At 37.8% G+C, this 24,270-nt stretch overlaps 1 protein-coding gene across 4 annotated transcripts in view; it reads left to right on the top strand.

The window, feature by feature from the left end:
* The window catches only part of LOC116174843 (mitogen-activated protein kinase kinase kinase 12-like), a 70,773-nt gene extending 46,826 nt beyond the window's left edge, over nucleotides 1-23,947 (top strand). For all 4 annotated transcript variants that reach the window (XM_031492849.1, XM_031492851.1, XM_031492850.1 and 1 more), the window contains 6 exons: nucleotides 19,415-19,644; nucleotides 19,695-20,073; nucleotides 20,122-20,509; nucleotides 20,562-20,978; nucleotides 21,023-21,404; nucleotides 21,459-23,947. In XM_031492849.1, the coding sequence (XP_031348709.1) occupies nucleotides 19,415-19,644; nucleotides 19,695-20,073; nucleotides 20,122-20,509; nucleotides 20,562-20,978; nucleotides 21,023-21,404; nucleotides 21,459-21,475 (1,813 nt within the window). In that variant the 3' untranslated portion in view covers nucleotides 21,476-23,947. The remainder of the gene's footprint in view (nucleotides 1-19,414; nucleotides 19,645-19,694; nucleotides 20,074-20,121; nucleotides 20,510-20,561; nucleotides 20,979-21,022; nucleotides 21,405-21,458) is intronic.
* Nucleotides 23,948-24,270: the final 323 nt, after the last annotated feature.

Raw genomic sequence — 24,270 nt, 5'->3', positions numbered from 1 at the left:
CCCTATCGTCACGAGCCACACAGTTTCACCTTGAGCGCCTAACGTTTACTCCTCACTTTTTCCAATGTTACAATTACACCTTAAAAATGGTGGCTAATCGATTTTTAGCGGTCATCTTTATTTGTTCAATCAATAAACTTCCTAAACCAATCCCTAGTTTAGAAAATCGATTGTCATCAGAAAGTGTCACGTGTAACCCATTAATTCTGCGTAATCGCTCGCTAAACTGGCGCGCCCATCTTTCTCTCATCCAGTGGCGTATCCGGACCATCGAGTTAAAAGGCAATAGAGCGACCAAATTTATCGAGAAACCTGCTCTACTCTGCATACCTTATAATACGTGACTTAAAATCGTGCCCTCTAAAGAAAGTCAACTTTAAACCCTTAATTTGCGGAAAGCATCCTTAAAATCGTTCCAACTACGATGTTTATATATAAAATTTTTCGGTATGTGTGTTGTGACTGAACTCCTCCTAAACAGCCGGACGGATTTTGATTAAATTTCTTTGATACGTCATTTTGTGCCTCCCGGCTGGTTTAGATTCAAAGGACTCGAATTATAGGATTATAGGAACTCTCCAAGGTACTTTTAGAAAATTTACATTTTTAAAGCCGATTTCAGATTAGCAAATTTTATTTAACCCCTGATAATTAATAAATGCTTATCAATCACTGTACCTCGTAAATAGTATGATTTAGTAGCTATTGCTCTTCTAGTATAAAAACAGTCACGTGATTCATCGCAGGTAGCCGCCCACTGCAAAATTGGTCGCCTGTGTGGTGTACACAAATTATGCTGCTATCTCTGTCTAGCCCATGCGAAGAAAAAGACACAAGTTTTGCAGTAAATAAAGTTTGTTTACTAAACCTGAGGTTTTCCACTTTGGGTTAATGTTTTTTCAACTTCGTAGTTACGTATTCCAACAACCAAGTTTAATCGTTTTTGTTCACTAACGGCGACACAGCTGAATTTTTTGTGACGAAAAATAACCGAGCGCGTTTAATTAATCTGTCCTTGACCGAACACGAATCTAAATTATGCGATGAAAATGCGCGTATTTCACAATGAGGTTTTAACGTCCTCTGGTTGCACAACAATTCCCTTTATTGCGTAATAAATGACACAGTTACTTAATTCCTCTCTAGATATTAATTGATTTTACTGTAAAACTCGCGGAACTTGCGTTGAATGTAATAATTCTCACTCAGTGAGTGAATTAACTTTAACGAGATGGTTAGTATCCCTTCATCGTCGCGTATAATACAAAACCTTATTATAGCAGAAGCCATATAATTCATTGTAAAGCTTCTGACAATTCTGAAATTAATTTAGACGTCAAAAATAGCACGCTTACGATCTGCCGTCGCGGTCGTTTCCATAGAAACAGAGTTGTATTCAGTTTTGAACTTCAATTTATTTCGTTCGCCGCGTCCCATTTGAAATAAAAATGACAGATGTCAGTAGAATGCACAATCATCTGTTTCACTTTATCTGCCCTTGGGGTTAAAGTGATCACTTTATTAATCTGCTATAAAATAAACATAATAGTAATTATTACACACTGTGCACAAATGAAAAAGTTTAATATCTGGCTTGACAAAAAATATGAAGCGTAATGTATTATTTGAAAGGAAATTTTATGATGAAATGAATAAATAAAATGTCGTGTGTTCCATAAGAAAAACACCCAAGTTTGTGTTACATCTAAAAAACTAAGGACATTGAAAAAAATCTTCTCTGACAGATTAAAGCTTGTTAAACTCTTGCATAATAATAATGAAGCTATTTGCGACACCTTGTGCCTACGCTTTTTAGGGGAATTTTTCGAAACAAAAAAATTCCCCTTATGTGATGGTTTTGTCCGTCTGTCTGTCTGTTCCTCATCTAATTCGAGAACGAAAAGAGACAGCGAAGTGAAACCTTCGCAAATCGATTTCTACGAGTTCACGGATCAGTGCTATTGAATATGAGCCGGATCAAAAGTCTAGTTTTCGAATACGAGCCGAGTAGCAAAAAATTCTCCTACTGAAAATCGTATGCGATTCTTCGTATCTTGTGTGTCATCTCGTATTGTAATCAGCTATTTTTAAGCACGCTTATATTCTGTACAGTATTTTTGCCCAAATATTTATCAGCAGACACATAAACTAAAAGGGACGATAGTAAATCATTGTGACACAACGGCGTGTACGGTAAGTTTGTCAAAGAAAATTAGCAGATCATAGAGGGGACACTTGTTGAGTGTTGTGGAAGTAATGTAAACGGATCTCCAAAACTACTGAAACTATTCTCTAAACCTAAAGTACCATTTCTATATAAAGCAAAATGTTGACATGGTACTATACTAACCAAGTTGAGGTTTTCGTTATCAAAATAATAAACAAGAAGAAAAGTGAGACGGTATTATGAGTATGCGCGTCGTCAATGTTATCATGTGGGGCAAGTCTGATATTGTTTCACGTGGTCCAGGAAATGAGTGAAAGTAAGGACAGACGGATAAAAAATAATTAAAACGCAAAGGAAGTTCCAAAGAAATTAAAAAAATTGACTCCCCTTACTTATTTATAATCAGTCACAGTCCAAGAATCAACATTGGAATACAATGCTACTGTTAGGAGATGATCATGAACTTTCTTTGAGACCAAGATCCTAAATATTTCAAAAATTTCATAGAATGCTCTTGTATGGAATCCAAACCGTTTTGGAACAGGTTTTTTTTTGACAAGGCTGTTGTGGCCGATCTCAATAGTAGACAGTGGACTTTCGCTTTGTCGGTATTACTAAATTCGATTCCGTAAATCAACCTGTGCTGTGACTCGTAACGGTAATAATGTCACCCTTGTTTGCCTACAAAGGAGCAAAAATCTGGAAGCGTATATCTTTGTTATGTCTACAATGCCGTTTATTGTCGTTTGCACGTGAGGCTCGCCCCATGAGAAGGAAAAAAATGAATGCATTCACCTTATCAATTTGCCATTAGTTATTTGTTACGCAGCCAGTTATAACAATTACGGTATTCCACGCTATGTGACTCATTCTGTCTACATGTAGGTACATTAATTATATTATAAAATCGTGTTTTACCCGCCGCCGGCACGCATTAAATAATGAATATACATTTATCACATGCATTAAGAAGTTATAATGGCTTTTTCGAGTAAAAGTGCAAATTTGTGAATGGTTATTATTGTTATAAGAACCGTAGGTTGTGGTCAAATATAAGTTAAGTTGCCGATAGGTATCGAGTGAATTTGTGAATGTTGGGGAACTTTTAACGTAAACAACGTTTATTGTGCAGAAATAATTAGGTATTGTTTACATGTATAAATAAATAATAGGGAACACCTGCGTTATTATGCAGAAAGAAATAAACATAGTCTCGTATGTTCATTGTTCATGCTTCAGTTAAACGCACTACGTTTTTTTTTATTATTAAAAATGATGGTGTACTTATTCTATGAATAATAAAAAATTCTCACGCCATAATTTCTGAAATGGGGCTCTGCTAGGTTGCAATTTAATCCAAGAAAACTTTTCAAGCGTTCTAAAATAATAAAAAGAAAGATTTGCCACCCTTACATTTCCTAAATTATCGTTTTGACAATTTTGTTTAAAAAAACAACCTCTCTTGGGTACGCCGGATGTTGAGAACATGAAATATCCTAAATCTGAGGTCCCACAAGCCAGCAGAGCCATTTTAGAAAAATGTAGGACGAAATACATCAGAATTATAGGCTGATTATAGGCCCTTTTTGGACACTTTAACAAATTTTCAGGCGGCATTCTTTAAAGAAAAAAACTATGGCTTTGCTGGCTAAAGACGAAGCTAGCTGACCACTTGTGAGATTTGCTTCGAAGGCGAAAAATTCAGATCACAATATTATAGGCTATTTATAGGCTTTTTTTAGACACTACAACAAATTTTTAGGCGGCATCCTTTAAACAAAAAAACTATGATTTTGCTGGCTAAAGAAGAAGCTAGCTGACCACATTTGCGATTTGCTTCGAAGACGAAAAATTCAGATCACAAAATTATAGGCTATTTATAGGCTTTTTTTAGACACTACAACAAATTTTCAGGCGGCATCCTTTAAACAAAAAAAACTATCATCCAGATCAGTTTGATTTTGCCCCTCTCGGAGATGTAGTGGTTAAATAAAAATTATTTATTTATTCCCTATTTATTGTCCCTCTCTTGTTCTGGGCCCTCAACGGGCTTTCGCCCAATTAATATATTTATTTAAACTCTAACTTATATTTCAAAAATCCGATACAACTGAATACCAAACGATCCTCGAGATCTTCACACATACATCATTTTTACAATACACCCTAAGGGGTTGATTCTGTCCCACCTGATCAGCATAGCTTGTAACACAAATTTTTTGAAATGGAATTAGTTTTACTTTTATTTGAGGTGCCTGAATACAACATTTCATTTAAATACCTTAACAAATAGAAGAAAACCGACTGCGCATGCGCAAAACAATTTTTTTTGATTTGGCATTAGTTTCACTTTTATTCGAGGTGCCTAGATACAGAATTTCATTTAAATATATTAACAAATAAAAAATTAGGATTGCGCAAATACAAAAGTTGTTATGGGCATGCGCAGTATTTATTTGCATCTGCATAGTTGCCTGAAGTTTAAGGAATATTTACTAACAAACCGGACATTCATATGTTCTTTGTAACAAGAGTTAGAAACCCTTTTTGGAGGTTTGCGCAGTTTTTGGTCTGTAACTTTTTGGCCCGTTGGTCTACGTAGCCGAAAAACAATTGCGAACTTTGTTATATCCTGAAGAACATGTGTATATCAATTTTTAAAGCGATCGGACATTTCTACACACTGACAGACAGACGGACAGACAGACGCACAGACAGGCAGCAATACAAAATTATAAACGATCTCGAGGTTCGTTAATAATATAATGAGACGAATAATTTTAATTTTTTTTTGTACTTCTTTCCAATTCAGGAATATCGTTTCAACTTTTCTTCTCCTATAATATAAGAGAAGATGCATAGACAACTAAGACACTTTTAACATTACTTTTTTTAAAACCTGAAACGCAACAACTTGTATATTTGATTTATTAGTAAAAGAAAATTCAAATTTCAAATACCTACTTGACAGATGTCTCCAAACAGGTGGAACAATCCCTAACATTAAAGTTACTAGAATCTGGTAACTTCCGCAATTTTTGGGCAAAAAACATGCGTTCTATATTTAGTGACTTATAATTAGTGATGTTAAATTACACGTTTTTTTTAAAGTGCGTAATATTACGTGTAAAATTACCAATTGTTTTATGTTTTTTATATATTTTATGTAATTTATATAACTTACCATTTATTAAAAGAAACCGTAATTTTACAGTAAAATTACCAGTAATTTATGTTTTTTATGTAATTTACAAATATTTTTGTAAAATTACTTGTCATTTATGTTTTTTATGTTTTTTTTTAATATTCCATAAACCTTTTTGAATTTTGTGAGTGTTTGAAAACAAAAACACTAGTTAAAGTATATATTTTGGTGTATTAAATAAAATACCCAAGTAGGTATTTCGCCATCACGCGTCGTTTGGAGGAAGAAGTTCCAGTCGCGAATTAGATGCTGTATCATCTTCATTAAACCAAACTAGATTCAACGGTGAATCGTTTACGTTGGTAGTACCGTTTATGGTCTGTGGTAGTAGGTACCTACCGATCAACAAATAGGTATTACATTTATGTAACTTACAAAAATTACGGTTTTTTACATAAAAAACGTAAGTTACGTAACATTTCATAAAAGACATACATAAATTACATAAAAAAACCGACCTCTTGTAAGTTACGCGTAATATAACCGTTTTTTATGTAACTGACAAATCGTTATTTTACAATCCACATCACTACTTATAATGGATCTACAGTGACTGTATACCTACTGTATAGAGGCAGTTTGGTCATACTTTGGTGTTGTTTTTTTATTGGAAGGGGGGATATCCGCCATATTTTAACCAAATAAATCGGGTTGGCGGAAATTAACTTGGAATCCAAGGTGATCAAGTCACAAACAGTTGTGGCAATAATATTGTAACCATAGAAAAATGCCAAAATCTACCAATTCAATTAAACCGATCAGCTCAATGAAGAATATGGGAAAAACATGGCGGAAATAGAGCATATGTGTTGATATTTGCACAGCGGCGGGAGAAAGTAAAGAGGAAAAGATCAGAATCAGAACACTACGACACATACATTTATTGTATATCGAGTTGTGTATCGACAACGACAACTTGTACAGCGCATACTAACTGCGCAAGTCTATTAGCAGGTGCGCTAAGTAAAGATTACCAACTTAACAATATGACCACACTGTCTTCATACAGTCACTGTTAATGGATCGATATTAATAACAAGGCAAAATTTTGGGCATGCGCATAACGTATCGCACATGTGATCAGCTAGCTTCTTCTTTGGCCAGCAAACGGCATTATAGCTCAGTGGTATAGAGCGTTGGGGTATAAATCCGGAGGTCGGGTGTTCGAACCTGGTTTGAGGTGAATTTTTCATCTGTGGCAGAGATGGGAATTTCCTTAGATCAGTTTCGAGCATTCTGCCGGCTACTCCGAATTAGGTTTTCCTGCAGTTTTCCTAATTCGTAAGGTAAATACCGGAGTAGTATAGAACAACTTAAAACCTTCTGCAGGGGCACCTCTAAAAAGCATTATGCGGGTCACTCTGTAATTGGGCGTAAGCCTGTTGAGGGCCTAGAACAAGAGGAACAATAAATAAATAAATAAATAAATAAATAAATAAAAATCATAGTTTTTTTGTTTAAAGGATGCCGCCTGAAAATTTGTTGTAGTGTCTAGAAAAAGCCTAAAATAGCCTATAATTTTGTGATCTGAATTTTTCGCCTTCGAAGCAAATCTCACAAGTGGTCAGCTAGCTTCGTCTTTAGCCAGCAGAGCCATAGTTTTTTTCTTAGAGGATGCCGCCTGAAAATTTGTTCAAGTGTCCAAAAAGGGCCTATAATCAGCCTATAATTCTGATGTATTTCGTCCTTCATTTTTCCAAAATGGCTCTGCTGACTTGTGGGACCTCTAAATCTGTACTCTAGTGAGAATTTTAAGTTGATATAAATCTTGTCAAAAAGAATTGATTTTTATTTATGATGATGATTAAACGTGTGGTTTCAGCATCTGAATGCTGTCACCATGGCATCAAGAGTTTTGATTGGCAGTCACTCAAAAAGGAACAAGTTAAAAAGTAATCGTAAACGATTTACATAAAGCGCATTTCCACTTGCATTCATTTCCCACTTGTAAGATGCAACTTCTGTTAAAATCGTAAAAATCCGGCCACAAATATGAAAGATAGCGTTGCAAAGGTGCAATCCATTTTTGACGTGCTACTTCAATTTCAGTTTATGAGAAGAATTTCATTTTAATACTGCGCAAACCTAAATTTTGAAAATAATGTCAGATTTTCCTTTGTTTCAAGCGCCTAAGTATCAAATTTCACTTAAATGCTTCCATAGATAAAAAAAGTTGGCATTGCGCATGCGCAAAATAAAATTTTGAAACTGGCGCTAGATTTTCCTTTATTCCAAGTGCCTATGTATCAAATTTCATTGAAATACTTTTATAAGTAAAAAAGTTTGCAATTCGGTTTATAAATGGTCGAGATGCGAAAAGGGCACTGTGAATTTTGAATCGATTCGACTCAACTTTGGGCATTGCGTATTATATGGCTAAAGCTATGCCCATATTGAATTTCATGCAATTCAGTTCATAACTAACGGAGATGTAAAAGCGATGGAACATTTCTAAACAAAGTTATCGTTCACACGGACAGATAGATGAACAGACAGACAAAGGAACAGACGGACAGACCAACAGGCAGACGACAGATAGCAATGCAAAATTATAAACAATCTCTAGGGTCGTTAATAAACGGCAAAAGTGTAAAATTATGGAACATGTAAAAAACGGTTTTTTGTTTTTTTTTACAATAACTTTTTTTGTAAACGGTACAGAAAAAATTCCTTCCTTGGTACAAGACTCGACACCATAACGAACCAAATAGCGAAAAAAGTAGAACAATAGCTGTTAAGATAAAGAACTAGTAGCGTCGCAAAACGAGCGGACGGACGGACGGACAAAGTGGCCACAATAGCGCATTTTTATTTTATTTTTGTGGAAATGCGCTAAAAATGGAAAGTTGTTAGCGTCAAACCGCGCGAGACAATTAGCGCGAAGCTGTCAGCGAGGTTAATTCGGTCCCCTGTAAATCACCATAGAGTGTTTTTTTATTTTGCGAGCGAGGTGAAGTCAACCACCTGTAATTTAGCGAAGAGTGTGTTTTATTGGTGTTAGAAAAACTCGATGAAAAACTCGCGTGGAGCCGCGAACGAACTTAAGTTCCACCTAAAATTTATAGTAGGGCGCTTTATACTGGTAGGACAACTAAGAATCGAGAACTGGTATTATTTTCAGAATTTCGTACAAATTTGGTAGAAAATGATGGCGTACAATTCTTTCGGATTTGCGCTTTCAGGGTTGTGGCTTTACAGTTGCAACCCCAATGTAGATTTAGTTAAAATGTACTGTACGCCTTTCAGAGAAGACCTTGTAACTTTTCTTTTTGAACATCCCTTATTTAAGCCTAAATGATCAATCTTTGTTTAACTTGCATATACCTATACAAATATGTTCCTTGAGTAAAATCAAACCTCCGAAAAAGACTAGGAATGTGGAAAAGTATCACACCACGGTTTGCACACACTTGAGGGTTAAATATACATAATCAATAACCCTGCGTGTTATGGGCGATATAAAAATAGGTTCCGAGAATCGTGTTATATTATTATTGATCACTTTGCTGCCGTCACTTTCTCCTTTCGCGTATACAACCACCCGAGCAACCACCCTTGCACGAAAACGTAAAACGTGGCAAATATTTTACTATGAAAGGGTGTGTCATTGCACTGTCGTAAAAATTAGATATGCACAAACTAACGAATCAATAAATCTGGAATAAAGACAATGGATCCTATTTGGAATATAGGTGCTACAGTGGTTATCCACAAAGTCCATTGAAGGGAGTGATTTAATTAAAAAAAATTGCAAACTAACCTGCCTAGAATTGGATAGACCCATCTAGATACGACCCAGAAAAGAAATCTTGGTCTTGTGTTCGGATAAGAATTAAATCGCACTTCTGGTGCACACCATGAGGGCGATAAGTCGATCATACGATGATCACGCCAAATTAGCAACAAAACCTTAAAAATTGCGTGCAATTATTACAAAACGTAATAAATTATGTTGACAAGCTTCTTGAATAACAAACCGCAAGCTTGCATGTCGAAAAGATCGCCTGTGGGCGAGCAAAATACTAGACAAAGTGTCCTACATTTTTTCACGATACTGTTACGGCTATATCACCCGAATGTGCGTTTAAAATAAATTGCATCAACTGCTATCTTGGAAGTTCGATAATTGGCGTGTTGTAATCACATTATAAATAAACCGAACCGGTTAATATTGTTATTGGCGAGTTGTAAACAGATAATTGTTAAATATTTAATCTACACAAAATGTTTAGACACCTAAAAAAGCGGATTATTGTTGATTATCAGACCTCCAGTTCATTACTGAACAACTTTGCACATTCTTTTCCAAAATATGGGAACACAGGATAGGGGTGTAAGATTCTCATACAGAGTTCGATACCAAAGGGAACTGAAATTAAGAATGTTCGTATATTCTACGGTTTCCGTGACCCCCTTCATAGACATCCTTACCTTGGACACGGTGTATACTTATATGCATTTTCTTGTAGGTCTTAAAATTCTCTCATGAGTAGCTTGGTTACAGTTGACGATACAGATTGAGTTAAATGGTTCTACAGTGTTATGTGCCGCGTTTATGAATTTCGGACCCGAGGTATTTTTTTCGCAATCAACATTTTTTGAAATCGAATTCTGGTGCATAACCTCTTGGAATTAATGGAAGTCTTATGAAATTTATGGGACTCTTTTGGAATTCACGGAATTATTTTAGGATTCATGTAATTTTTATAGTATTCATGAAAATATTTTGGAATTCATTCGGAATCCTAAATCTTTTTACAAGCTATACTGTGTTGTGACTTTATGTTGATTATTTTTTATATAGTTACCTAGAGTTCATTTAACATTTTTTGGAGTATTTCTTATCGCTCGGTATAACTGTATGTTTTGCACGGAAGTAGAAACTATGTTCTCGTGTTGAGTCAAATGATGCCATAAAGATTTAAATATTTCACGAAAATAATTCCTTGAATTTTTTACCATTGTCAAGGAAGCCAAAGAAACCCTCAAAAATGTGTAAGGTAGCGAGGTGAGGCGGCGCAGCTGCACTCGTTTTAGTCTTTGTTATTTTGAAGGATAGCTGCTGATTTATTCTCAGTTACGTTATAGAAATGTTCAGCTTGAACTGCTGACGATCTACCTCAATGTTGTCAGATTCCGATCGATCGCCTTTTCCGAAAAAATCCTTTTTTTTTAAATCAAGGTGTGTTCAAAAGGCGAACGCGATCTTCTTTTGTTCCAATATGGCGGAAAGAAATCTACACAAATTTTAATTGAAACTAAAACATTAAATTTTCTAGGATTTAGATTAGCAATTAGGTGAAAAAAAGGAGTTCGTCTAACAGCTCATAAGGAAAACTGCTGAATTTCGTGGAGAACCTTGCATTCCTATCTTATCAAACCATAACCATAAGTGATTATTTTAAAATAAAATCAGTTTACGGTTACGCCGGATTCTGGGAACCCTCATGTTTCTAATTCAAATCGATTAAAAAAAATAAGTGGTACATTAAAATTTCAATTATTTGTAGTTCAATCGACCGATCTGATCGAAATGTATTTTATATCAGATACTTTGAAGGGTCTTACTAATTCCTCTAAGCACTTAACGATAAAGTACAGGTACTACGCTTGTAGAAAGAAGATTTTATCTGTAAGTATATTTTGAGCGCAATTTTAAGAAGAAAGAAAATGTTTGTGTTTGATGGGAGATTTTGCGCCTGACACCCGTTTTATCGAGTAAAACGTTTTTAACTATAATACCCAAATTCGATTTGCGATTTTGTCCCCCATTTTTAATTAAAACCTTACGGTTAATAATTGAGCACTACCTATATTCAGTTGGCGCTTAAAAATTTGGGAAAAGGTGAAACATACGTTCTCAATGGGTACTTAGGTACTTAATATTCACATTTCTGACGTAATTAAAAAAGTGAAGAATCATTTAGTTTTTCCCGAAGTTTTTCCTTTTTCTTCCGCAAGTAAACCTATAAATTCCTTAATTGGTCTTACATTTAACTATTCTACTATCTACATTATCTCCCCCAAATAAAACAAAAGTATTGCTTTTCTTATCTATGTAACACTTTTTTAAATTGGCTATTTAATTAAGCACTTCCTCATCGTAAAATTATTTTCAGTTGTGCAATCTTTGTTGGTGCATTTGAAATGTTATTGGGGGGCGTCGCGTAAGAAGGACGAGGATTTTCAGATTTTTGCGGAATTACTGTGTAAGTGAATTAATTGAGGTCAGAGGATCGTATATTGTTTATTGATGATTAATTATTCGTTAATTTTACTGTTGCATAATTTTTTTAAGGCATATGTTGCCACAGTAGGTTCATACATATTTTTTTTATATTTTCCGTAGCAAGTTTGGTCTTAGAATGATAGTTACTCGTTACCTAGTTCTAGTGTCGGCTTGTGATAGGTACAATTGCACTTACTTTCGTTGATAGTAGATAAACAATCAATCACGCAATCATTGCTATTTATGAGTATGATTCGCTTCATATTCATATTCAATATTCTAACTTTTTGGATTCTTGTTTCAATTTTTCGGATTCTTCTATTTCTTTCAATTTTTCCGATTTTAAGATTTTTGCCCCGATTTTTGCATTCTTCCTTCGGCTTTCACGGCCTGATTGGATGCGCCTTATTCAAATTCTTTAGCTTTCAAACAGGATTAATTATTTTGCGTTATTTAGTATGGGTGGGTGATACATCACAGGGGTGATTGTCTGTACACCTTCTTGAGGAAATATTACAAATACCAAAAATAAGGATCATTATTTACATTTTTCATTTTCACTTCTTCGGATGCTCCAGTTTCTTCAGATTCTTCTTTTCCTCTTTAGATTCAGGCTCTTGGAGTTTTGTCTATTTTTCAGATTGCACGGACTACTAGGATTCTTCATATGCTTCGGATTTTTAATTTTTCGGCTTCTGTATACAACGTTTAAAAGGTCATGATTCTTTGGTATCTTTCGTTTCTTCTTTAAATTCTTCTAATAAACAGACCTGCTTTTGATAAACAGACATTTTTTTATGAACAAACCTGTTTCAAGTGAACAGACTTGTTTCTGATGAACAGACCTGTTTCTAATACATAGAACTGTTTCTATTTAACCGACCTGTTTCTGTTAAATTGACCTGTTTCCGTTGATTTTCTGTTCAGGTTAGGCATCTAATTCCGCATTCAAAGAGATCAATGACACTTAACCAGCCAATAGCCTATTAGAGAAATACCATCTAGCACGGGGCGAATGACCTTCAACTTGGCGCATGCGCAGATGTGTCCGAAATATAGCACTCCCGGACCAGCTACCGAAATATGACCCGACCCAACTGCTGAAGTATGAACTCGCACCCCGGGCTAACTGCAAGAATTGCTGGAAGCATTGATATAACAGAAGAACTGGGAACAAATGAAGGATAGCATGCCTAAAGAACTAATTCGCGAAGAGGGATGAAAAAAGATGCGAGAGAAAAGTGGTAAAAGTATCAATTACGGAATTTGGGGGGTGGAGGTGTAGACGAGGGGACATGAAGGGGTGACAGGTACATATGCAAAGGAAAAGAATGAGAGTGATAACGATTTGCATCAGAGAACTAAGAATGGAAATAGACAGTAGGGGCGAGAGGGGGAATTATATTGAGAAGAGCTATAAACGCTAGATGGGAATAAAGGAGAATGGGTAGCGAAGAGGAACGGGCAAGAGAAAGAGATAAAGAATGCAATAAAATGGTAGATTTGCTATTAGAAGTGACAGAAGAGTGGATGGTAAATAGTGAACGGAAGCATAGACAGAGACAATGTTGCTGTGTGTAATGGTATTCAGTCAAAATACTCCCCAACAGACACGTCCTTATCTAGTTCAAATTACACCATTATTATTTTTTTTGTTTATCTCGGGGCGCGACTGGGTTCCGACACAATGCAAAATCCTAACATTTACTTGAAGCACCTACTACTCACAATTTAGTTAAAAATTCGAATTATCTGGTCCGGACATCGAGACATCGACGAACCAAACATTTTACACAAAGCTGACAGCTTTTAAAACTCACATTCTGTTGAACACGCAACTTAGGTAATCCATTTAACTTATTTAATGGAGTTAACAAGTAATTACAATGACTGATCGCGTGACTTCAGATGCAAGACTTTAAACTTCTTTATCTGGCGAAAACTTCCCGTAAAATTTAGCGCAGCAATGACATGCGCTTTTCCGATCGACCCGAAAACATCATCGTTTATTTCCAATTTTTCGTATTTAAAGTGGAAACCACCTCTATTCATAAGTTACATATCGTTTTTCGCCGTCGTCGCTCGCTATTCTCAACGCCATCGCCCGAACTCCAAACACTTGCATTGATTATCTTTGACGTGGCATTGTTAGTAAACAAGGCCAATTAATTTGTCCAATAACGCCAAACATCTGACCAGATAAAACTTTTACCTTACATGGATATTAATGTAACGGAAATGCTCCAGACATGACGTCGCCTTTGGCGCTCTGGAATTTTCTACGCGTATTCGAGAATGTTCGGGACTTACATTGCTTGCGTGTATAAATGGTTGCGGACCGAACATCGCGGCAGTCTACTACCGAACGAGTACGTAAACATCGAGCACGGAAAGATAAATTGCGAAGTGTGAGTGATATAAATAATCGATATAAATTTGTGAGTGATATAAATAATCGATATAAATTGTACGGATTTTATAGTGTTTTAGTTTTGTTTAATAAATATTGATATAAATCGAACCCGAATTTATAAATAACGTTACATTGGTGTCAGGGTGTGGGGTTAATTAAATTAATTAAAAGTAAGATTAATTTAAGTGCTTGTGCTTGTGTATGCCTGTAACAAGATCTGCTGCCGCTAAAATGGAAGAAACGATACTCAATTTGCTCCAGCAAATCCAAAATGGCCAACAGGTGTTGCAACAAGAAATAAAAAGCAACCAAGAGAAGTTGGAAGAAAATTCTAGAAATTTTGAAGAGAAGTTCGAGAAAATGGAAGAAAATTCTAGAAAGATTAATGAAGAAAATTCTAGAAATATTCAAGAGAAGTTCGAGAAGTTGGAAGAAAATTCTAGAAAGATTAATGAAGAAAATTCTAGAAATATTCAAGAGAAGTTGGAAGAAAATTCTAGAAATTTTGAAGAGAAGTTCGAGAAAATGGAAGAAAACTCTAGAAATATTCAAGAGAAGTTCGAGAAGTTGGAAGAAAATTCTAGAAATATTCAAGAGAAATTCGAGAAGATGGAGGAAAATTCTAGAAAGATTATCGAAGAAGTCTCTACATCAATTGAAGAAAAAGTTGAAGATAGAATTACGGAAGTTTCCAAAACATTTAAAGCAACATTCGTTGAGATTGAGCACAAGTATGAAGAGCTGCGCGAGCAATTCTTGCGACTGACTACGGAAGAGCGTACTAGTAGTGCCCCAGATGAATTACTGATGGACCGTCTTCTTGAGGTGCTACAGTCTACTCATTACAAGAAGGTCGACCCAGAAACAAATACAAGAGTAGAAGGCGACGTTCAGCAAGCCCGAGTAAAGCCACCTACTTTTGATGGTAAGATTCCTTGGACCACGTACGTTCGACAGTTTGAAGCAGCGGCTGCGGCAAATAAATGGACTATTCAAGACAAAACTACAGCCCTGATTCTTGCTCTGAGAGGAGATGCTCTGGATGTGTTGCGGACCATCCCCGAGGATCAACAGAACTTCCAACAAATAGTAGCGCGACTCGAAATGCGATATGGCGATAAACACCTTCAGCAAGTTTACTATGCCCAAGTCAAGAACCGAATGCAGAAACCTGGAGAAAGTTTGCAGGAACTTGAAGCGGACATCGCTAGACTGATTCGATTGGCATACCCTACGGCACCGGAGAGCTTTCTTGATCAACTGGCTGTACAAACATTTATCGATGCCGTTCGTGATGGAGATGCCCAGCAGGCTTTGAGACTGGCTAGGCACGACAAAATTGAGAAAGCTTTGGCCCATGCGTTAGAATTCGAAGCCGCCAAGAAAGCTAGTCATGGGAGTGCGTGAGTACGTATGGTGGAACCTCGCAGTGACAGCCGGGTAAGAACAATCGAAGAGGAAGGTGGCTCTGAAAGTTTTGAAGAAAAGGTCAGTAAAGTAGTGGAAGAAAAGGTCAGTAAAGAAGTGGAAGAAAAGGTCAGTAAAGTAGTGGAAGAAAAGATCAATAAAGCAATACAGTCACTGGCAAAGAAACGTGAACCACGATGTTGGAATTGCGGCGAGATTGGACACGTTCGCCGCAACTGCCAAAAACCATTGCAGCAGCCGGAAAACTAAGAAAGGTCGACAGGAAGGGGCTATCGTCGACCTGCAGAAACAAAACCCCGATCTTCACTGTAAACATTTCGTCGTCTGGAAAAGTTCACAATAATGCAGACGCTTTGTCAAGAAGACCGTGCAAGGACAACTGCACACATTGTTCTAAAATAGAAGACAAGATTGGCCATCAGGCCATCTGCGACGAACAACTGTAGAGAGTGAGGAGTGGAAGCCAAGCGAAATCAAAACGGCCCAAGAAAACGACCCAAGTATAAAAACTGTTCTGAATTGGATGCGCCACGGACAAAGACCGGGCTGGCAAGACATTAGTGCCACAAGTCCTGAAGTAAAGAGTTATTGGGGCCAATGGAATAGCCTGACTCTGAAAGACAACCTGTTGTATAGGACCCTTGAAAGTGAAGATGGCACCGAATCGACGCTGCAATTAGTAGTACCTAGAAGCAAAGTGTCGGAAGTATTGCGAAAATTGCATGACGGCGCTTCCGGAGGACACTTTGGTATTACGAAAACGTTGCAAAGGGTACGTCAGCGATTCTATTGGGTCAACCGTAAAGAAGATGTCCGGCGATGGTGTCAAAAATGTGAGTTATGTGCTACTGGAAACGGACCAGTTTCCAAGAAGAAGGCACCCATGAGGCAGTATAACGTTGGTAGTCCGATGGAGCGAGTTGCTATCGATATCGCAGGACCGTTTCCCGAGACAGATGGCGGAAATAAATATATCCTAGTGGCTATGGATTATTTCACAAAGTGGACTGAAGCTTACGCCATTCCAAACCAAGAGGCAGCAACAGTTGCAGAAGTGTTGGTAAAGGAGTTCTTTGCACGTTTTGGTGTTCCTATAGAAATCCATTCAGACCAAGGAAGGAACTTTGAATCGGCTTTGTTCCAAGATGTTTGTCGATTGGTAGGAGCCAATAAAACCAGAACAACACCTTTTCATCCTCAGTCAGATGGAATGGTGGAGAGAATGAATCGAACGATGGGTAAATATCTTTCAAAAGTCGTGGCAGAACATCAGAAAAATTGGGACCAGTACCTCCACCTGTTCCTTATGGCATATCGATCAGCCGTTAACGAGACCACGGATCAGACTCCTGCCTGCCTTATGTTGGGTCGTGAACTACGCCTTCCATGTGATCTCGAGTTTGGGCGTAAACCCCATGAAGAATATGTCGCAGGTGAAAATTATGTTGACCAACTAAAGGCGAAGATGAACGATATTCACGACTTGGCTAGAAGTCACATTCAGATTGCCAGCGATCGCATGAAAAATCAATACAACCTCCGCTCGGCCAATGAAACTTTTGAAGCTGGAGATCTGGTATGGCTGCACAATCCACAGAGACGAAGGGGTCCTTCTCCCAAGCTACAAAGACAATGGGAAGGTCCGTATGAGGTGATCAAGAAAATAAATGACGTGATATATCGTATCAGAATGAACCACCGGAAACCGAAAGTTGTCCACATTAATCGACTCGCACGATATGCCGGATTCAACAACAACGAAGACGTTAGAGGTATTCGAGAAGAGGAACGCAGCTTTGGGATCGAGCCAAACTTTAACGATTTTATGTCAAATTACGCCCAGCGGAAGAAAGCTCGATTTGGCGTTACTCAGGAAATTTGCCAAAATATTTTTGAGCTTCCGGTTAACGTTTCCATCGCCCATTGTGTCGCCGAAGACCTTCGCATGGATAGAGGTATAGCTTCCGTATTCCGGAAAAGATTTGGAAGAATGGACGAGTTGTTAAAGCAAAGACCACGAGTGGGTAAAGTACTGCGCTTGGAAGATAGTCAACGCTCTTTGTTGTACTTGGTTTCAAAGAAAACGTCAGAAGGCAAACCCACCTATGAAAACCTCTGGTCTGCTTTAAAAAGCTTAAAGAAACTCATGGCATACTATGACATAAATAGCTTGGCGATCCCGAAGATTGGATGTGGTTTAGATGGGTTGGACTGGAAAATAGTGCGAACCATGATCGAAGTGATTTTTAGAAACACTAGCGTTCGAATTATAGTATGCTGCTTCAACCCACAGGGGACGACCCTCCGCAAAACTGTGGACTGTTACTTTTTCAAGAAAGGTGTTTGTCGAGCAGGCTCTGACTGCAGATTCCGACACGAGGCATTAAAAAGTAATACTAACGCAGTTTCTGAACGAGACGTCCAGAATTAAGAAGGGGGCAGTGTAACGGAAATGCTCCAGACATGACGTCGCCTTTAGCGCTCTGGAATTTTCTACGCGTATTCGAGAATGTTCGGGACTTACATTGCTTGCGTGTATAAATGGTTGCGGACCGAACATCGCGGCAGTCTACTACCGAACGAGTACGTAAACATCGAGCACGGAAAGATAAATTGCGAAGTGTGAGTGATATAAATAATCGATATAAATTTGTGAGTGATATAAATAATCGATATAAATTGTACGGATTTTATAGTGTTTTAGTTTTGTTTAATAAATATTGATATAAATCGAACCCGAATTTATAAATAACGTTCCATTAATATATGGTGGAAAGGGCGAGGTCGGAAATATATTACATCAGGAATAAAAGAAGTGAAAGAAATTATGGTAGGATCGAGGACGGAATCGGATCACCACCAGCAGGTGGAGATCACTACAAGAGGATTGACAGGCCGTAAGAAGAGTGTGGGAACACAGCATTGGGCCAAACAAAAGAGACAAGTGGAATAGGAAAGGAAGAGTTAGAGGAGAAGGAACTGAGGGATGAAAAAGGAAAGTAAAAAAATGTAAAGAAAAACATGAAGAATCAGAAAGAATGAAATGAAATAATATAAACAGAGACGGATTGCTGCAGGTTCATAAATAAGGAAAGCAGAGGATGTGGAGAAATGAGGGATTGGAATACGTACTTTATGAAGGTGGCACAAGGGAAACGGAAGAGAGGAATAATATATCATATGGGAGGGGAAATAGGAGAAGAGGAGATGGAGTGACAACTAAAGAGGCTCAAAAGATGGAAGAGGACTATCAGGGAAGTGAAAGGGAAGAACAATTGTAACGGTTCACAAAAATCACAACAATGTCTACATCCACAATGAAGCGCACGTTACGTCAATAATTTGGCAACATTCATATTGTCCGCATGCAGGTTGATAACCCAGGCTCATCTCGTAAACGGTAGTAAATTACTTGTTAACCTGGTACCATTTTTATTTTTATCATAATATTGTTGTTTAAATTACGACTCCTTTTCACCCCTTTCTCAGTATATTAATAAATGTGCTGTGACTAATTACGTCCGTGAATTACATAAACTTAATTATCTTTTGTATAAATAAATACCTACGTATTACTTTGCTATAAAACAAAAACAAGGCATTTTTTCTGCGTTTATTCTTAATTAGGACTTTCAGACAAGGCTGACCCACTATACACTGCACATATTCATTCCCGAACCGGGATCCCCTACCTAACTACACCGTGTATGTTTATTTGCCAGACTGCGACTGACTCGTTTACTGTAGGACTACTTTGGTTCCTAAAAAAGGAATTAACGAACACGTCTACAATATTCCCCAACGCGGCAAAATAGCTCCTTGAAATGTTTACGAAGCAACTCAAACTCTGATAGGCTCTAGTATCCGAAATGGTTTCGGGAATTATGAAAGAATCCCACACTGTCCTAGCCACCTTTTTTAGTGAAAAACCGCATGTAGGATGGAAAACTAACACGTTTCTATTTTTTCCAGCATGCTATGCATCCAAGATGAAATGGGTCAACTGAGCATACATCAACCAGGCGAACGGCCTAAAGTATCAATAAGCGTGCCAGAGGCATTATGCAACGACAGCTCGCCGGACACACCCCAACCGGCATTCGCTCTAAAACAGGGATGGATGGAAGGCATCTTCGGATGTCTTAGACCGGTATGGTCGATAATTGGAAAAGCGAACTCCCACGAGATCAAAGGGAATCAAGGTAAGTTGAACGCACTTCACTCAATACAATTATTATAAGACTATGCTTAGACGATTGGGAAATCCCATTCGAGTCCATAACGGATTTGCAATGGTTGGGTTGTGGAGGGCAAGGGATCGTTTTCTCAGGAAAACTAAACAACGAAGCTGTGGCCGTTAAAAAGGTATCGGACGTAAAAGAAACCGATATCAAAAATTTGCGTAAATTGAATCATCCGAATATAATTAAGTTCAAAGGCGTTTGTACGCAATCTCCATGTTATTGTGTTGTAATGGAATTTTGCCCGTACGGACCCCTGTATGACCTATTAAAAAATCAGCAAAAAATGGTTACACCTGCACGGGTCGTCACATGGGCGAAGCAAATTGCGAATGGAATGCAATATCTCCACGCACACAAAATTATACACAGAGATTTAAAAAGTCCAAAGTAAGAAGGCGGTTGATGTATATAGATTTGAACTAATTTTGTTTGTAGTGTACTAATTGGGGATGGTGAACTGATTAAGATAAGCGATTTTGGTACGTCGAGAACTTGGAATGAGGTGAGCACGAAAATGAGTTTCGCCGGTACCGTCGCTTGGATGGCGCCGGAGGCCATCCAGGAACAGGCCTGTTCCGAAAAGATTGATATCTGGTCATTTGGGGTTGTTCTGTGGGAGCTACTGACATGCGAAACACCTTACAAAGACATGGAGCAGAGCTCGATCATGTACATGGTTGGCACGGGTAAATTGCGACCCCCAGTACCGACCACGTGCCCGGAGGGAATCAAGCTGATAATGCAGATGTGTTGGAAGTTCAACCCGAAAGATCGCCCTTCGTTCAAACTAATTTGCAATCATCTAGAAATTGCCTCAGTTGAGGTAATTGTACCTACCTATTTCGGTAGAGGTTGGTGCTAAAATTTCTTTGCAGATGTTGAGTAGTTACAAAGACGAGCAGTTTTTCAAAACCCAAGAGAGCTGGAAGGAGGAAATTAAGACCCAGATCACCTACTTCAAACTGCAGCAGGAGAAGCGAAGACACGAATTTCAAGTCAAGGAAGAACAGCTGATAAAAAAGAGAGAGACTGAATTGAAGCACGTAAGAGACGTTAGGGAGCTTTACGATCGGAAATTAGAAAGAGTAAATCAATTATACTTAGAGTTACACGCGGTGTTGTTGCAAGTTGAGCATCAAAAGCAAGAAACGCGAAAGCGGGAGATGATGCAAAGTAAAAAGAGGCTCATACAACCGTTTATGAAGTTTCAAAAGCGACGGTGTGGTCACAACAGTAGCACCACACCCACCAGTCCGGAGTGTAGTCTCACCAGTCCGGATAGTCCACAAATTGTGAGTCTCCTTTGCTATCGCGCGATGCTAACTTATCCTTTCAGATACCTCCAAAGCCTCCAGTTTATTCAAATTCGAACACGACAAATCGATCTGAGTCCTTACCCGTTGTACATTCCGCATCGTCATCGTTAAAATCACGCAAACGCCATCATCGAACAAACTCGGGATCTCCACGCGCCACCGTATCATCGCGCATGTCCAGCGGTTGGTCGTCAGTTTTGGTCGACTCCGAAACGCAAACCGACTGCATGGAAATGAGCGAGACGGACCTAAGTCCGAGCTGCTACAGCCTAGCCAGTACGATTCAGTCAAGTACAAACCGTCCAAATCAACCGCAACGTGTCATACTCCATGAAGTACAAAAATCGCCAGAAAACGGCAACACCGTACAAATACACTACATGGCCCAACACACACAACCAGGTACTTTTACGTTTCCTGCTATTCGGTCCAGTTAAATTAAACAAAAAATTGTAGAGTTGGAATTTTGTTAAACGCTCATGGCTAAGCGCGGAGATGAGATGGATAGAGGGGCTGTGTTAAGATCACTCCTATCATTTTGACATCCATTCTCATGTGTAAAAAGTTTACATTAAATAAAAGAAGGGATAAAGGGAAATTTATAAGGGCATGCGCAAACCCGGTTTTTGGGGGTAACACCACCTTACGTGTATAAAGTAGGCAGAGAGAAAGAAACTGTCTGACACGGAACATTAAAACTGAGTTCAAAACTCAGTGTATGCATTGAGTTTGTTGATTGTTGTTGCAGTAGGTATATCATTGACATTGAGTAATGAGAGTTTGCTACTTATTGTTGTTTATAATTCATAGCGGGTCAAGGAGTGGAGATACCACTGTCTATACCATAAACCATAATATATGTACTATATATAAGTGCGCGGTACAGACAACGCGAAGAAAAGCGCGTGTGGGAGCAAAAATGCGCTGTACTGGAGTGAAACGGATTTTCCCTAGGGAAATATCATTTCGGGACGGTGCGCGGACAGCGGAGATATTAAACGTGATGCGGTACTACTCTCCGCACGCACCTCTGGTATCTAAAGAGCCCCCCCCCCCCATTACACCCCGCATCGATGTTTCGGACGCCATAACGGAGGGGTGATGGGGGACGTGGAGGGAACGCGAAGGCGCGAGTGACGTTTCGAGGGCATCTTGATCATTGAGGAGATATTTTTAACTTTTTTAAGGTCAAGGGCATCAGGGTACCCGCCCGTGGGGTTCTTGTACACTAGCCAAAACGAGGCAAAAGGAAATATAGTAAACCGGATAGGCGAGACTTGCTCTTTAGTAAATTTCAAAAAAAGAGAATACTTACCGAAAGGGCGAACAAAGTAAACTAAGAGATTCTTGCTCTGGTCTTGAGCTAAAGAAATAAAATAATTGGAACGGTAGAACTGAAATAATAATTGTGGTCACATTCGAGGGTGATTTAATAAATCATCGATATCAACGTTTAAAATTTAGCAAAAAGGGATCAACTCGTAGTCTGGAAATTATCAATATCAAAACAGGTTTCCGCAGAAAACAGCGGAGCTGATTGTTAAATGGCAATTCAAATACATCCAGTAATTACGCGATTGTATCGAAAAACAATGTATACTCAAACGTTTGATCAAGGAGTCGTCGAAAATAAAAATATTACCTTTGAACTCTGGTCGTCACGGCCGTCTGAATTCAGACGAGCGCTTTCCTGCCTTTTCTGTAACACATAACAACACAAACAAACAAATACAAGAGAGATATATAGTGAATAGTGAATACTCAAGAAATTATATCACACTCTTTTCCACTCCAAAATGGAGTATGGACTGGTCTGTTGGGGTGCAGCGTCATACGAATAGTTGCTTTCGCTAACGTGACAACGCGATCATTTCCCCTATTTCAAAAATTCAACATTCTACCAATAAAAAACCTGTTTGTCTTCAAGGTACTGAAAGAATTTTATAAAAGGTCGGAGAGTTTTATATTCAAAAAACGTGATATAGGCACTAGAGGCAACTGTAAAAATAAGCTCTTACTACCTAAAGCTAACTACCACCTTTCAGAAAGCATTTATGTACCTCGGTTCCAAATTACATAACTTCATATTAGACCAAATTCCCATTAACTTAACATCTAAGCAAAGGCAAAAAGAGATAAAATTGTGGCTGTTAAAAGATAAAGAAAATATACACAAAGCTCTATCAATAATTCGATAGCACTTAATGTAATTCCTAACTCACCATTCATTGCGGCTATGTGTTTTAATTAGAAATTTGTATGTAGGTAAACTAGAAAGTTAGCTTTATTTTGAATTATTTAACTTGTTTTATTTTTAATTAAGATGGGGCGCTTATAATTAGAATAAGTGTGCCTTCTCCAAAAATTGTAATTTAAAAATAACATAACTTTGTACATTAATGGGAGAAAATAAAGATTATGATTATGAATAGCGTGGAACATAAATATGGCGGTAGAATGTCTAACGTTTGACACTAACCAGGTAACTCGTATACTAAAACTGTAATTAACACTCCTACGTTAACTAATCAAAAACAACATTTTTATCGACGACGAATCGTCTGTACATATCGGCGATGACAAAACAATCGTGACTTTAAATAACTCAATACGCTAATTATCGTTAACAGACTAATATAAAGGATATGAAATGTAGTTAAGCTAGTACGAATGAATCTTCGGAACAACAAAAACCATGTAGACAAAAGTTAAGTGTCGGAAGGTGTTCTTCTTAACGGCAAAAGTAATGTACGTAGAATCAGAAATATCAAAGCAATTCATAAGAGCAATAATGTTCAAAGGGCTTCGTTAATACATGCAAACTTCAAGAACAATAATTCAGGTGTATCAACTTCAATGTAAGTAGGTCAACATGTTTGGAATTTGGAATTTTCCAATAGAACTTCCTTTATGAATAATGGAAAATCCAAAATTCATGCGGTTTCCATAAAAGNTGCACCAAAATTTCTCGGGAAAACACTTTTTCTTATTAATTTTGGTGCGTAGAATCCAAAACAATTCGTACTTTTTCGATCGGACTTCTCAATCAAATGTTATGGACTAGAAACCAATTTCGAAAGAAAATTCAAAGGGCTGTAACTTTTGAACTAGTAGCCCAATCTTGGAACTGTTTGAAATTGTGTATTCTACAGGCCATATTCTATAAGAAAATCTTTTTTTCCGGTTCCGGCTCTTTGGTAATCTCTTTACTTTTCCAAATTATTTTCTTGTAATAGTTGATCCAGTTCCAATGAGATGTCGCCACGTA

This window comes from Photinus pyralis, unplaced genomic scaffold (genome assembly GCF_008802855.1).
Source record: "Photinus pyralis isolate 1611_PpyrPB1 unplaced genomic scaffold, Ppyr1.3 Ppyr1.4_LG6, whole genome shotgun sequence".
Classification (NCBI taxonomy): Eukaryota; Metazoa; Arthropoda; class Insecta; order Coleoptera; family Lampyridae; genus Photinus; species Photinus pyralis.
This window is presented reverse-complemented; position numbering and strand designations above follow the sequence as displayed.